We start from the raw sequence: 15,650 nt of genomic DNA on the forward strand, positions 1-15,650 counted from the left end.
TGTCTCTGTGCCCACCTTTGCAGCCAAAGCAGGTCTCTGGAAGCCTGTTCAACTAGTGAACCTGCTGCCACAGGTTAGCTGGTTATTCCCCCTGAACTTTTGGGTGTCTCAGCACTCATTCTGCATTTCTCAGCTACGCGGATGTATTTCTGAGCAATGAGAACGGACTGCTTGGCTCCAGGTACAAGAAAGCAGTTTACAGGGAGTACACTGATGGAACATTCCAGACCCCCAAGGCAAGGATAAATGGTGATGAACACCTAGGGATACTAGGTAAGGATATGTGCATCTTCTGCTCACACAGTGATGGGACTTGGGCTCTAGAGCTTCTGTGGCTAAGGGCTGTAATTTGAAGACCTCCTAGACATTTATGTATCTGCTGTGTATGCAAGTGAGGAGGAATTTGGACTGTCTCCTTGTCCATGCCTGCCAGCTTTGGAGAAAGAGGGTCCTGGAGAAAGAAGACTGGGTGCTCATGCCTGCCTTTGCACCAACTTTCTTTCATGTCTTAGGCAAAGCATTTTTCACACCTGCATTTCTCTGACTGTCGAGCAGAAATAACTGCTGACTTCTAGAGAGCAGTCTGAGGGATGCAAGTGAAAATCTGTAGCTGTGAGAGAAATGCTTCTGGGCCAAAGGCAGGCAGGCCTTGGGAAGTGGAGGAGTACACTGCAGTGGCCGATGGAAGTCTCTGGTGACAGCTGTGTTCTGAACCTGGGACTCGAAGTGGTGCCAGAGCAGCAAGGCTGAGGCAGTGTGTGCCACTCAAGGAAGGCTGCAGCTCTGATGTGTGACACTGCCAGGACCATTTGGCTATGACCACTTTTTTTTAAACTAGCGGCAAGTCATGATGAAGACACAGTTGAAATTTAGCATAACAGGATTCAGAAATCAAGCTTTAGTTGTGCTGGGCATAGTTAAAATGTGTAACAACCTTCACTTCCCTCATTGTGAAACTCAGTCAGGTTTTCTAAGACTGACTTGGTTCGGAGCCAACCTCAGATTCTTTCTGGGAGGTAGAGATAGAGTAGAAAAGAGGGAGGGGAGCATCATGAACATTGTCAGGTAATGTGTCTGTGGAGAGGATGATGAGGGAGGGGTGGGAGTGTTCTCGGGGGCATGTTGACAGTTTTGGCTAGTCTCAGAGCACTTTCTCCCTGTCTCAAGGCCCTTTTCTGTGGGCGGAAGTGGGAGACATTCTCAACATCGTGTTCAGGAACAACGCCACGCGGCCCTACTCGGTCCATGCCCACGGGGTGCTGGAGAGGGACACGGGGCAGCCGCGGGCAGCCGGCCCTGGTGAGTCCCTGGCACGGCCCACGCAGCTGGTCTCAGCCCAGTGCTGGGCTGGTTTCCTTCAGCAGGCTTTAATGTCCTTCTTTTCTTATGGTACAGAGCTGGAACTGAGCAATAACTGGTCTGTCACGTTCACCGTGATTTCACTGATATCACTTGTGTGGCAATGGCAGCCCTGGGAGTTCGGATCCTGCTCTGATTTCTGTGATGAGTGTGGCACAAACTTTGTGTGCAGCCTTATCCCTCTGCACTGAGTGTGGCCTGCCTGTGGAAGGAGAAGGGCGATGGCACTTCACAGCTCAGGCAGCCCCTGGTAGCCCTCAGCAGACCAGGTGTGGTGGGGGAAGCCTGCCCCTCTTCTTTGAGACCTGTGATTTTGTGATGTGCACAGTAGCATGAAGAAAATATGGAAGAGGAGAAATGCACAACTGCATTTCACTAACTGAAATCACAAATTTGCTTCAGGGTCCAGGAGTCAATTTGTGTCATTTTTGGTCCCCTTCAGCTTGGGCAGGCTGTCTAAGCAACAAACAGGTTTTCAGTCAGGATCCATCTTTCTGAAATGTATTGCTAATATGCAAAATCATAAATATCTCAAGCTCCATCTGTACTGAGGAAAGGTGGAATTTCCTTGGTCAGGTTCAGTCTTAAAGGCAGCAGATAAACAGGGTGGTGCTGACACCAGATGGTGTGTGCATCCTGTGGCTCCTCTGCTTTGCTTGTGGGATGGGAACTTCCCTCCTGCTGTTCAGTGTCTGGGGAGGGAAGATGCAATATCCAACAAAATCAGAGTTGAATTGCACTTTGGAGATGGGATCTTCATTTTTGTTTTGCATGCTGCTCAGCAAACTGGCAAGTGAGTGTATCACACTGGTGTTAATGGTGCTCCCCTGTCGCTCAGGAGACATTGTGACATACAGATGGGAAGTTCCAGAGAGATCTGGCCCGGGCCCAAATGACTCAGCCTGTGTTCCTTGGATCTACTACTCCTCGGTGGACCCAGTAAAGGTAAAAGAAAAGTTAGAACCTGAAGAGCCTGGGCAGACCCATTTTTCACCCCCTCCAGAAAGCAATGTGAGCTGGATACAGTTTAGAGATTGGCCCAGCTGAGGGGTAGAACCACCACCTGGTGACATGTCCAGCATTCTCCTGGGAGAGGCAGCCCACCAGATTTGTCCTGATGTTTGTCCTGCTTTTTTCCTAACATAAAGCTTCATAAAAGAAATCCACTGGCTCCTTGACACTAACCTTGACTCTTCAGTTATTTGCAGGATATGAGAACATCTCCCAGTAAGTCATGATTCCTATTAGTGAGAGCCACAGGGCTAATCAAGACAGAAATTGTCCAAAATTAGGCCCCCTGGATAAAGGAGGAAGATTTGAGCATTGCTAGGGTCCGTTGTCATAGCACTGATTTCACAGGGAAACAACCTGGAGGATCCTACAGTAAACCATCACATTTAACCCAGAGATCATTGCCTTTTTATCTCAAGTTGCAGGTGTTTTTGCAGCCACAGAGCAAAGAATAGTTTGATAGCATTCATATTTATGACTTTTGGATTTGTATTCATGAGAGCATGTACAGCGTCTGCTCTTGTGCCTTGGCAGCTGCTTCTCACCCATGAGCATACTTAACAGTGGCATCATTTGTGTTAAGGGAACAGAAAATATGGTTGCTGAAAGGCAAAGAACCGTGTACAAAAGCGGGTGAGAAGATCCTTGTAGGATAAGAGGTGTTGTCCCTCACTCCTGTTAGGATATGTACAGCGGCCTGATCGGACCCCTGAAGATCTGCCGGAGAGGAGCACTGCACCCTGATGGGGTCAGGAAGGGTGTGAAGGGGGAGTTTGCCTTGCTGTTCCTGGTGTTTGATGAAAATCAGTCCTGGTACTTGGAGGAGAATGTGCGACGTTACAGTAAGGGAAATCACAAGGACATCAACCTGCTGGATGAAAAATTTGTGGAAAGCAACAAAATGCACGGTAATGCCCTTAGACACCTGCCAGAGATGTTACTGTTGGTGCAGGGGGGATGTTGACTCTGCAGCCTCTAGAGTGAGCCACCCAAAGCCTAGAGTCTGACTCCTGGGGAACGCCCTCATCCTTCTCTGTTGTCAGTGGCACAAACAGAATTAAACAATCTGTTGTCACATTGCAGCACAAGTCTCTGATCTACAGTGCAGGCTAATCATTCTGGTTGTCCATGTCAGGAGAAACAGCCAGAGGTTGATCTCTGAGGTGTCTGAGTGACTCAGGACAGGAAATAGAATCAAATGCTAAATTAACGTGTGAGACTAATTTCATTCTGTTCGTCTTGGAACCATTAGAATATATTAGATTTCAAATTGACTGAGCTATGTGGCTGCAGTACATGGCTCAGTTTATTTTGGCTGAGTACCAAAAAGCTATTTCTACCATAGTAGGATGAATGCATTTTTCTAAATTAACCTGTGGTTTGTGATACATTTTCTCCTTATATCTGTATCTGTCTAAAGTATTCTTGGCAAAACACGTGTCTTGGCACTTGTGGAGATGAGAATAGTGAAGGGCTGCGTTGTGTCCTGTCATTACTGCTGGTCTTGTACATTTGGAGATTCTTTATATCACTTGTATATGTCCATTGTTGTAATTGTTAACCAAACCTTGTACAGGTGATATAAAGAATCTCCAAATGTACATGTCCATTGTTGTAATTGTTAACCAAATATTATAGCTAGCAAACCCAACACTGAAGCTGATGCTTGTTCTGGACTACAGAAAGTGCCTGTGGTAGATCTGTGAGTAAAGCACCAGCGTTCCTGCCCTCAGGTCGTGTCTCATTCCATCTTACTCCCTGTGTAGGTATCCCAGTGTGGAGGTTTCCATGTGTGTGCTGTCCCCTGGGGCTCCCTTGGTCCCTTCCCTGCGTTTTCAGGCCAAGCAGTATTCCTTCTTGCTGGGCTTATGAAATGAAGTCCTGCCAAATAGCAATCTTGTGGTGTGTCCAGCCAGTGTGAGGCTCTTGGAATGACAGGGCTGCCTGCTGGCAGGATTTAGCCCTTTCATTGTTCAGCAAGTAAATGTTCAGGGGTTTGTGTATATAGATATATGCCTGTTTCCCTACCATTTGGCTAAAAAGGCCATTTTTACACATGTTGACTTCCAGAAATGACCATCTCTGCTGTCTGACTGGCTTGCAGCAAGAGGTAGTTTTTGAAAATTATTTGAGCTGAGCTACAGCATGGCCTTGGATGCAAGTCACTTTTCCTGTCTGTTAACAGAGTAGATAAGCAGTTGAGCTGGAGAGGCTGCCAAACTTTTGGGGGACTGTTGTATGGAAGGCACTAACTGCTGATGCACTGGTTGCTATATGAGCTTTGTAGCATCTAACTTGCCCTGCATGTTCTTTCTGTCTGAGATGGGTCAGTGTGTTTACCACTTCAGTAACACTCTTTTCTCTGTGTTATTTGCTGCACAGCCATCAATGGGAGGCTCTATGCGAGCTTGCCTGGGCTGACCATGTTCCAGGGAGAGTGGGTGAACTGGTACCTGCTGGGGATGGGTCAGGAGATTGATGTCCACACGGTCCATTTTCATGCTGAGACCTTCATATACAAGGTAAGAATATTCTGCTGATGAGAAAGCAGAGACTGACCTGCTGTATTATCACTTTTGCTTGACTCTGAGGGACTTGAACTTCCTGTATGATTTCAGCAGCTTCACCCAGCTAGGGAAGAGATGTGACTTTACACATCCAAATCTGACTCACTGAGCCTCTGCATCATGCTGATATGTCTGGCTTAACACATTTTAGAATTAGGCATTACCAGACTGTCTACTTTTCTAGTTACAGTCCTGGAGCTGCTCATTATATATACTTTTAAAAGCTTAAATTAAAAAAAAACCAAAACTGTAGTAGTACTGCAGTGGTCTCCAGTGACACTGGCAGGAGTTTCTCTCTGAGAAGATAGAGAGGACATTGCTAACAGCCTCTCTTCCCTTTGACAGAACGGCAAAAACTACAGAGCAGATGTTGTGGATCTGTTCCCTGGGACCTTTGAAATGGTGGAGATGTTGGTTGGGAACCCTGGGACGTGGCTGCTTCACTGCCATGTCTCTGACCATATTCATGCTGGTATGGAGATCGTCTTCACAGTCTTGCCTGGACCAGGTAGGGAGCTATTGCTGGTTGTTACTGTAAAACACTGAACAGCACTTGCCACTGCTGCTGCTCAATTCTGATTGACTGCATCACATTTACAGCTCTTTTACATACCATAAACAGCCAGTTAATTGAATGGATAATTACTTAAATACTATTAATTTAAGATTTCCCTTTTGAGTATGGCAATGCCTGCAGCTGGCGTTCATAACAAACTGGTTCCTGGGGTTTACGTTGCCTGTGTTATTGTTATGAGCTTTATTTTAGCTTGTCTGAGAAGCAATGTTCAGCCATCTGCTAGTAACTGTTCATTCTAAGAGCATTACCTGTAATGTAAATGCACATGCTGAGGCTTTTTGTTCCACTGGGAGACACTGGGAGGTGCTCAGAGGTGAGTGACACTCCGTGCTGGGTTTGGCTGTGCTGGAGTTTTTCTCTCAGCAGCCCGTAGGTTGCTGTGGTTTAGATTTGGTACCAGAGCAGAGCTGCTGACACACTGGTCTGGCTGTGGGTGAAGAGTGCTTGCCCAGCAGCAAGGTCTCCTGTTCCTCACTCGACAGGCTGCTGTGGGCAGGAGGCAGGGAAGGGACACAGCTGGGGCAGCTGCCTGGATGGACCAAGGGATATTCCATGCTGTGTAGCATGCTCAGCAGTAAAAATGGGGAGGGGGGAGATTTTCCAAAGAGGCCGTTGTGCAGGGGCAGGTTTGGCAGCACTCTGCTGATAGTGACTGATTACATTTGCATCACTTGGGCTTTTTTTGGTTTTGGTTGGGGTTTTCTTCCCCCCTTCCCTTCACTTATTTAATTGTCCTTTATCTTGACCCACAAGACTTTTTTTTCTCACTTTTGCCCTTGAGATTCTGTCCCATCCCTCTGGGGGTGAGTGACTGCCAGCTGTGGCCAGCCCACCACACGCTCTGAGGCTTGGACTGTGCCTTTCTGCCAAAGGCCACAGAGGGCTGTGTGGTGGGAGCAGGTCTGCTTTAGAACCAGGTTACACAAACACTTCTGGTGTGAGGCAAGGAGGGAAAATGTTGGTAGGAGAAAGAGAAAACCTGCAAGCCCTGGAAAATGCTGCTGCTGGACCTGGTCGTTGCTGGGCGTGCCGTGTGCTGGGCTCTCGAGCAGCTCAGCCCAGCATTTTCTCACTGTCTTTGTTTCCTTTCAGAGCCAGCACTTGCTGTTGTGACCCACAGTGCAGGTACGGTGTATGTTGCACTGAGTGCTGCTGTGTGTGTGAGGTGGAGGAGGAAGGGAGATCTCTGATTGGTGCAGAGATTTAGATCTGTTTCTTTCACTTCTGGTATTTCTGGTTCTCACTGGAACTACTTTTTTTTTTTGTTTCTCAGAGTTGCCACCTGAGGATAAGGATGAGTCACAGAAGGTCATGCTTTTTGGAGCTAAGCTGGCTCAAGGGCAGGTAGAAGCCACAGTCATCACTCTGGCCATTGCAGGAATTATATTCTTCATGGTCATCTGCGTCCTCCTGGGGCTGATCATCTACCTTGAGAGACAGAGGAGGCTACGACGCAATCGGAGATCCATCTTGGATGATGGATTCAAACTCATGTCTAAAAAGAGTTCGGGACTGTAAAAACCATGTACAAACCTTGGGCTGTGTGCTTGGAGCAGAGGCTGCTCCGAAACAAAGATTTTGGGGCATCATTTCAATCATGCACTGTACTTACAGAAGCTAAAGAGGGAAAGTTGGAGCCCTGACCTCTTCATATATCCTCTCCAGCACTCTAAAGAAAAAGTCTATCCAGGAGACATCCAAGGACACTTTGAACTGACTGAAGACAAGTAACAAGAGGAAAAAAAGGTCCTTCTAAAATACTTCTCTTCCTCAAGAAAGAGAGGAGACATTTCCCCTATTTTCTTCTCTCCAGAACAGCTCCACCTGGTTCAGCTTAGGCTGGATTCCAGTCTTGCTCCATTGCCAGAGCTGGGTTGGGAATTATCTCCCGAGAAGCTGCGAATCTTTAAAGTAGTTAATCTGAAGGCAGAAGATATTTTCATTTTTGTGAAATCAATTAAGAATGCAGAAGAGAAAATGTTAATTTAGATTTGGATTGCTGGGTTTTGATGAGTAATTGGACAGATGCAAATTCAGGATAGCCCATGTCATGGTGTGAGAGCTCCCCCCAGGACTGATAGAGCCGTGCCTCACCGTCTGGCTTGCTGGGATGCATCCTTCTGCTCTTGGCACCCCAGGCAGCACGCCTTGATATTGGGTGTCCTGTGCCTTCTGCTGGGAGAAGCAGCTTCTCCAGGTGCTGCCGACGTCCCTGTGTCACAGGCGTGTGTGGGTGTGTGTGAGGGGCTGTGCCCTGGCCTGGCACAGCAGGGCCGGGGCTGCTGGGCTCTCTGTGTGCTTTGCTCTTTCTTTCAAATACATTTATACAACTCCAACACAAGTTATCTCCAGAGTTGAGCTGTCGCCACGTTACTGCTGAGAGCCAAGCCAGTCCTGTGTGAGCTGACTGAAGTCAGGGGGTGCTTCCCCCATCGTGGTGCACGGGCAGTTTTTTCTGGACAACAGTGGCGATAGTGAAGAAGGAGAAAGTTGACATGCTGGTGGCATTCAGCAGCAGGAAGCAAAGAAGCTCAGTCTGCAGAGTGGGAGGTATCATGGCCTGAGATAAGGGGATACTTGCCACAGTGAGGGGCTGTACTGGGGGGGGCCTTTGCTTTTTAGATAGCACAGTGCCATGGGTGTTTGACACTGTTGGGGCATCACCATCTACTGAACCCTCTGTAGCTAATGGCAATCCCCATGGGGAGAGGAGCTGGGTGTTGGGAGCAGCATGCTTGGAGCCAGGAGGGGACAGGGATGTGATGCCTCCCCTCCAGCCCTGGGGTTTTGTCCTTTGGGTTGGGTTGGGCACTTCAGTGACTCTTCTCTCTGCTACAGCTGCCTGCCAGGAGCCCAGCTGGGGGGTGGGTGGTGTAGCCCATGACTAACTCCAGAGCTCTGTAGCCCAGCCTGCAGGCTGTGGTAGCCATCCTCCAGCAGCAGCCATGCCCACACACATGACAGTCACACCACCCTTGACCTTCACGTCAAGTACCAAGTAGCTGCCTACACAGTATCTGTCCTCCTGGCTAACCCACCGAATCCCCATCATCTAAGTGGGGGCAGGCCAGTGCTTGCATATTTCTGACCCTCATTTTAAATTGGAAAGGGCATCACAGAAATCCTTTCTGGGTGGCTTTTGGAGGCAATTAAAGCAGAGCCAGCTAAATGGCTGTAATGACAAGGGACTGCTGTAGGCTATTGAGGTATAGCAGCACCATTTGATTTGCAACAATAGTTATAACATACTTAATCATGCTCAATTCATATTGGGTTCCTGCATATTTCCAGCTGCCCTTTCTTTTGGCAATGTGGACAAAGCTCATTAATTTTCTTTCATCACACTTCATTAAGCCTGGTGAGGAGCTGGAGGGCTGTTGAATGCTCTGAACATGGGTACTCTTTGCTCATTGTCAACCCTGGTTCAGCTGCTGTTGCAGACAAGATGTTTTCAAGCCCACCAGTCCTGGGTGAATTTTAGACACTATGCCACCAGCAGTAAGAACCAAGCAGGAAACCTCTTATTTTCTTTCTCTCTTGACTTCTGGAAAAAGTAGATGAAAAAATGTTCTCAGCCCACACTGAGACAAAGGAGTAATTGTAAATGTATTTACTTTCCTCCAGAAAGCAGGAAGAAGGAAGTACAGAGGGAAGTTGCCTTATCTCCAGTTCCTCAGCCAGTAGCCAGGGCACTGTTCTGGGTGACAGGGGACTTGGGTTTCGGTGCAGGGTCTGAAGCAGGGCAGCACAGGGCCTGGGGCAGAGGCTCCAGGTTTGCACACATTCCTACATCAGCAGGCTGCCAAAATTCTTCCAGTGTAGTATTTTTTTGGGCCAAGTGGCACTTCAGTGGCAGAGGTCTCTTCTCTAGTGTTGGTAGCTAGGACACTCTTGAGCCCACACCTTAGAGGAGGCCTCAGCAGGGAGGCTGTGTTGGTGGCTGTGTCCTGTGATAAGCAATACCACCCCAGACTGAGAACTCAAGGGAAAGCTTTGCACAAAACAGATCACTTTGCCAGAACTTTGTTGTAACTGACTGCGAAGAACATTTTATCAGCAACTTCACAACTGCCTCTGATCAGAGGCTGCCTCTCGCAGCCAGTGGGTGTATGAGGAGGAGGAGAAGAGATGTTTCACAGCTCTGGTGACTGTGCTGCAGCCTGCAAACAAGTGTTTGCTTTGGCAGCAAGCCTCTCTCTGAGCATCCTTCAGTGTCTTGTTTGTGCCTATCCCCGGTGCACATGTGGCTGCCAAGGAGCTGACTCCTCAAGAAGACAGCGGCGTGGGCAGGATGAGGGGCTCGGCTCTGCAGCTCCACGGGGGGATGCTGGGGTGGCTGAGCTGAGGCTGTGGGTGCTCTGAGTGCCCCTGTTCCTTTGCCAGTGCAAAATAAGCCAGCATGAGGGTAAAGCTCTGTTCTGTAGTGGTTCAAATTAAATGGTTTGCAGTAATACATACTGGCAAGGGTTAGAAGTGCTTGGCTAATCCATTAGTAGGGCCCAGCTTGTAGGGACAGATGGAAAGAAATACATGGCTAGATGATTTCAGGTAGTTTTGCTATAGGGAACTTAAACCTCCCCAGAATACCCCACCCCACTTTAATACATGCTCCCACTATGAGTCCAGAACAGGTTTATCTTCATGGAAGAACTGATGTCTTGGGTTTTGTGTGGGATAAACGTGAGAAACAGCCAATATTTCCTCTTGTGTTCACATCAGGCAGTGCTTTTCATCTGCAGTTCTAATATTACCTTTCCTAGATCCTCAGTAGATGTGACAAACTTCTCAGAAGGTTCTGAATTAAATGTGTGGCTTGGCATGCAGCTTGCTTTGTCACAGACAGCTGCCGCATGGGCTGCATAGCGTGGCTCATTTTCTTGGCACAGCAGGTTACAGGAGTGGCTGCAGGTCTGGAGCTACATCCTTATATCCTGCCTGGGGAAAGGAATCTGAGCACAACAGCTGCCAGGACAAGGTGATCTGCAAGATCACAGTTGGAGGATGGATCTGAGTAGAGTAAAAGCTGGCCTCCAGCTTGTTTCTCTCTGGACTGTAGGAGCAAGGCAACGTGCATATACAATACAGGAATAAGGCGATGTGCATATTTGCCAGAGCATTGGTCTCAGAAACAATTGATTAATTTAGTCACAGACTATTCTGGTGATGTGAGGACAGCAGGACTGGGCAGGTGACTGATGAAACAGCTTTTACTGGAAATTGGCATTTTAGTGTTAAAATTCAAAAGCAGCCTATCTCAGAAATCAGTTTAATTCGTTCGTATTTTGGGGAAAGAAAATCTATTACTCTGCAGGTGTTCTTCATAAACTTCACATCCCTTGGTGTTTTGAGAGACAGGTTTTGTTCTGCATTCTTGAACTATGGGAAGGATGGAGGAGATAAAACCGTCACCCTGAGGAGCCCAAGAGGAAAAGCAAGGGGGTAATTCAGTCTCGTGGAAGAAGGTAGAGGCAAAAATCATGCTATATTTGGGACACTGAAATAGGTGGGATGCTCTGATTTCTAAAAACTTGAGGGACATTTATGTCAAAACTATGAACTGTCTTTCAAAAGGGGTTCACAATGGAAGATGGAAATTATCCCTTTTAGTTTACAAAGGTGTTTGGGTGCTACTGGAATTTTTAATATGATTTTACAAGGTATACCTGAAGCTATTCAAAAAATGTGTATCAATAGTCTTGACACAAGTTCTTCCCACTGTCTCTTAACTTTTGCATTTCAGGAGATTTACCCAATCTTGCCTGTCCTCGGAAGCTTTGAGAGTAAACACATCTATTATTAATGCTATCTGTCTAAATTAACGGTGGGGTGGGAGAAGTCTCTTTTCATACCTGAAAGTTACTTAGGGACAGATTCCTGCCCTGCAGCCATTGGCACAAAGTCAGGGAGCCTTCAGGGAAGTGCTGAGGAACGTCTTGAAGCGAAGCTGTCGCCGGAGCCCCATCCTCGTGAGCCCACGCTCCCTGCCCACCCACACTAAAGATGTGGCTGCAAAGTCTTGTGTCAGAACAGCTCCTGGCTCTTGGTTTTCTCCCTGCAGCCTCTGAGATCCTCAGCTTGGAAGTGTTTCATGAATTAGGCTGGAAGAACTAGTCCAGACCCCTTGGTATAGCTAACTGCCAGACTGAGAGGCCTGGTGTGTGATGAACCACCTCTGGGTGTTGCAATCATGACTTTTGTGCCTTTGGTAGTATTTTGGATGTGTAGCTTAGAAATGGCTTCCTCATGGGTGCTGTTCTCTTCCTGGAACAGACGGGACCTGCAGGCAGGAGGGTTCACTGGGAAATTGCAAGTTGTCAATGAAATAAATACCAGGTTTTTTTGTTGTTTTCTAAGGAACCTTCTGGGAAATGTGCTGCTGGTGCCATGGCTGAGTTATGAGATTTCCCTTGGGTGAAGCTGTACAAAAGTCTGATAAAACTAATTGCAGTGTTTCATTAGCCAGCAAATTCCCCAAAGGCTGATTGTCCATCATAGCATCCAATCACTGTCAGCAACGATTCAGGGTGTGAGACAAGGGCTCATCTTTTACCTCTTTGGCAAACTCAGATAGATCACTGTCAGGGTAAGCCATCGTGTCAGATAGTGCTGAATGCCTGTAGACTGGTTGCACAGCTCACAGCAGAAGTGGAGGGGTCGTGGGGAAGGGAGTCTGGAATGGTTTGGCTCAGCCAGGGTAATGGAACGGGTAGAAATGCCCCGGGGCATCAGTTTAGTTAAGATAATGGTTAATGCCTACGTGCTGTAACCTGAGGGACTGTGAGGAAGCAGCTGGCATCTTGAGAACCTACACAAGGCTTCAGGAATAAATTGCTGCTAGCTTCTTTATTTTCTGAGGATTTCAACAGAAATAGGTGGTGGTGGCATTTTGTGCTGTTACAGACAGCAGTTTTGTTCTTGCCCAGGGGAACATCAGTATTGCTGATACAAAGACTGTATTGTAATTTGGTGGATTTTGAATAGCCAGGTGAAATGGAACCAAGACTTAAAATTCTTATTATTCCATCTTGCCCAGATAAAATCTGATCAAACCAAACACCTTATTTCTTTGCCTATATTCAATCAGTCTTGCAAACAATAATTCAGTAATCATCAAATACTTGTGTCCTGAGCCATACAACCACTGCAGCTGGTCTGTGGTCGCTGTCAGCTCCCTGGCTATGCAAGCACGGTCCCTTACGACTTTCCTGCCAGTCCTTTTCTCTCAGGCTGCTCTCTACCACTTTATTCCACTGATCTTCTGTAACCTCACTGCCTGTGCACTGCCTCGTGACAGCGGCTGCTGTATGGATTTCACCCCTGTTTACCCACCAGGATCTGTCTTGCTGACAGCCTCTCCCAGTCTCCTGATGCTCTGCATCCTCCCACTGAGTGGCTTCTCTGGGTCCTTTGTAATGTCAAGCGTTGCTGCCTCTAAGTTGTGAGCCTTGGAAAAATAGTCTTGGTTTTAAAAGTGTTGCCATGGCAATGCCACATGTGGATCTTGTAAATATTTGGAAAGTGTGTATTGCTAATCAGGAGACAATGGGACTTGCCTCAGGTGTGCATTAGGTGCCAGTTCATCACTGGACACCTTCCCAAAATGGGGAGTCTGGAGCCAGGGGGGCAGGTGATGCTTTCGCTGGCACGGGGCGTGCACGTCTGCTCTCAGGGTGCCCAGTGAGTTAGGAGGGTGTGTGTTCAAGGAAACCAGGGTTGGTGATTCATGCCGTGAATATTGCCCAGCTCTTCAGGAGTCAAGTATATTCTGTAAAAAGGAACCACTTTCTGTCTAGAAGACTTAACTCTTCTAACAGCTCTGAAACAATTGCTGATACAGATTCTTTCTCCTGTGTCTGAAAAGGAGACAATTTGTTGTTTCTTGATGGCTAAGCTCTCAGCCCTTATCTAGCTGTGGCCTAAACTGAAAGTTTTAAATCTAGATTGGATTGATGAAGCCCCAGGTTCATTGACTCGCCTGTTTTTTATCTCTTTCCCACAACGGAGTTTGGATAATCAGGCATTTTTCTCATACGTTCCTCACTGCTTTGCAAGCACAGGCAGAGCTGGTCAGCTCACCTGGAAGCTGTACGTGTTTGTTCTTTTAATCACTTTTAGATTACTTTCCCTTCGTGCAGAGGCCAGTGTCACTTACAAACGTTCAGAGAAGCCCAGGAGCCTGTGGTGCGTTCTCAGCCTGCGGGTGACTCTGCCAATAAGTGCATCAAAAAGAATTCCTTTTGCTCAGAGCTGTGCAACAAATGATGAGCTTCCTTTGCTGTTGAGAACTCTCTTAGAAGTTCAAAAAGCAGTGGCTGCTGAGGCTCGGGCCGGGCTGTGTCTGCAGAGCACGTGCTCTAACAAGCACCACGCTGACGTCCAGGCTCTGGCGGTGGCTGAGATTTCACACAGCTCAACAGTGGGAAATACTTGCCACCAAAAAGGCAACCACGGAGCTGGAATTTTCTGTTGCATCACACGGAAAACAATCCTAGTGCTAAAGCCTACCTGGACACATCTTACCTGTGCAAACCAGGCGGTGTGCACCTCCTCGGACCCGGCGATGGACCTGAGTGCTCTGCTCAGAATGATGATTGAAAGCTCACTGGAGGTTATACTCTGAGATATGGCTGGGTGAACAGTCCAGGGAGACAAGTAAGGCATTTTAAGTTCTGATGAACCCCAGGGGAAGGTTTATATTTGTTCATCTGTACTGTTCAGGGGCAGACTGTAAGATGAAGGTGATTGCCCTGCTTTTTGTGGGCTAAAGATACATATATTACTAATCTGAGTGGAGGAAAGTCAGCAGATTCCTGTATGCTTTGCCTTAAGGTAATGGAAAATAAATTTCACCTTGTGGAATGGAAAGGCAACAAATATTAACTGGTTCCTTGCTCTGGGCCACCCAGCACAACAAACTCCCTACATCAGGGCAGAGTCCTGCGAGTGTCAGAGCTCAGCTGGGATTCTGGGAGGGTCTTACCTGGTAGTGAAGAATCTTTTTGGTAGCTCAGCTACATATTGCATTTGGCATTTTGATGCTAAAACTTTAGGAAGGTACAGAAATGATTTGTTTTGTTATTGCTGAGTAAGCTCCTCCCTGGCATCCCCTAGTTACTTATTACAGCAAGAGTCAATTGGCTGTGGCAAAACGGGATTAGCTGAGTCTGCAGGGCACAGTTCAGAGAGGCAGAATGTAGGGAATTAATTGAGGGAAAGTGTGCAGGGACTTAGGAAGGGAAGGAGGCTCCTGGAGGAGCCTTAATGAGGAATATGAATTGCAGTTTGTCCATGTGGCTTCCTATCAGACTTCTCTTAAGGAGAGATTTTAATTTATTTCATTTCTCCATGAGAGAGCTCTGTGATGACCTGCTCCACTGTCAGCTGGGAGGATGTGAGCTCCCAGATGCAAGCACCCAAAACTTCAAACAAGCCCTGTTCAGAGAATGCCAAGGCTTCCCCTTCAACACGAGTAAAGGCTCCTGCCAAGGGATCAGACACCAGTGAATGGCTGGGGAGAGCCAAGTTCCTCTGGTAACTCAAGAAGCAAAACCATAACTTAGATAAAGTGTAAACCTTATGACATATCCCACAGGCTTACAGGCTGCTGCTTTATCTCCTTCCTACATATATTTTCTATGTTCTCTAATACTTAAAAATCGAGGCAGGCAGAGATAAGATGTCTCATGGGCAAGTGCAAGATACTTTCTGGGCAGCGTGTGTTATTGGGCACAGTTGTATATGGCTGAGGAGGTGGCTCAGCTGCAGGAAGGGGAAGATCCCCCTGCCAAACAAACCTGGGTAGTATTCATTTATGGTTTATAATAAAGTATTTCTCATTTCTAGCATGGTTTATAAACCAGAAGCATGAGCAATGTCCATGTCAGCTCTTGGTTTCTGCATTGTTCTCTCCACTTGTGTTCCCAGCACAGAGGCAGCTGCCCACTGACCCTGGCTGGTGCTGGAGCTGGCAGCTCTCCTCGGGGTGCCTGTGCTGGGCCTGGCCAGGGGATGCAGGGACAACACCAAGGTGTGTGCTGGACAGAGCAGGTCCCCACTTCCATGCAGGGAACTGGACTCAGCCCTGCTCCTGCCAGGGCCTTCTGTCCCCCCATGGGTTGCCATCACCCTGTTTGCTC

At 47.5% G+C, this 15,650-nt stretch overlaps 1 protein-coding gene across 2 annotated transcripts in view; it reads left to right on the forward strand.

Annotated features, from left to right (window-relative positions):
• HEPH (hephaestin) overlaps positions 1 to 7,032 on the forward strand; it is a 19,486-nt gene extending 12,454 nt beyond the window's left edge. Inside the window, exons 13-20 of one of the 2 annotated variants that reach the window (XM_008937145.1) lie at positions 134 to 273; positions 1,168 to 1,299; positions 2,198 to 2,304; positions 3,053 to 3,278; positions 4,753 to 4,892; positions 5,283 to 5,445; positions 6,480 to 6,511; positions 6,790 to 7,032. In XM_008937145.1, coding sequence (XP_008935393.1) covers positions 134 to 273; positions 1,168 to 1,299; positions 2,198 to 2,304; positions 3,053 to 3,278; positions 4,753 to 4,892; positions 5,283 to 5,445; positions 6,480 to 6,511; positions 6,790 to 7,032 — 1,183 coding nt within the window. Of the gene's footprint in view, positions 1 to 133; positions 274 to 1,167; positions 1,300 to 2,197; positions 2,305 to 3,052; positions 3,279 to 4,752; positions 4,893 to 5,282; positions 5,446 to 6,479; positions 6,512 to 6,606; positions 6,640 to 6,787 lie in introns of both variants that reach the window. The other variant, XM_008937144.1, reaches the window with a different exon arrangement.
• Positions 7,033 to 15,650: the final 8,618 nt, after the last annotated feature.

Source organism: Merops nubicus, unplaced genomic scaffold (genome assembly GCF_000691845.1).
Source record: "Merops nubicus isolate BGI_N331 unplaced genomic scaffold, ASM69184v1 scaffold25243, whole genome shotgun sequence".
Lineage (NCBI taxonomy): Eukaryota > Metazoa > Chordata > Aves > Coraciiformes > Meropidae > Merops > Merops nubicus.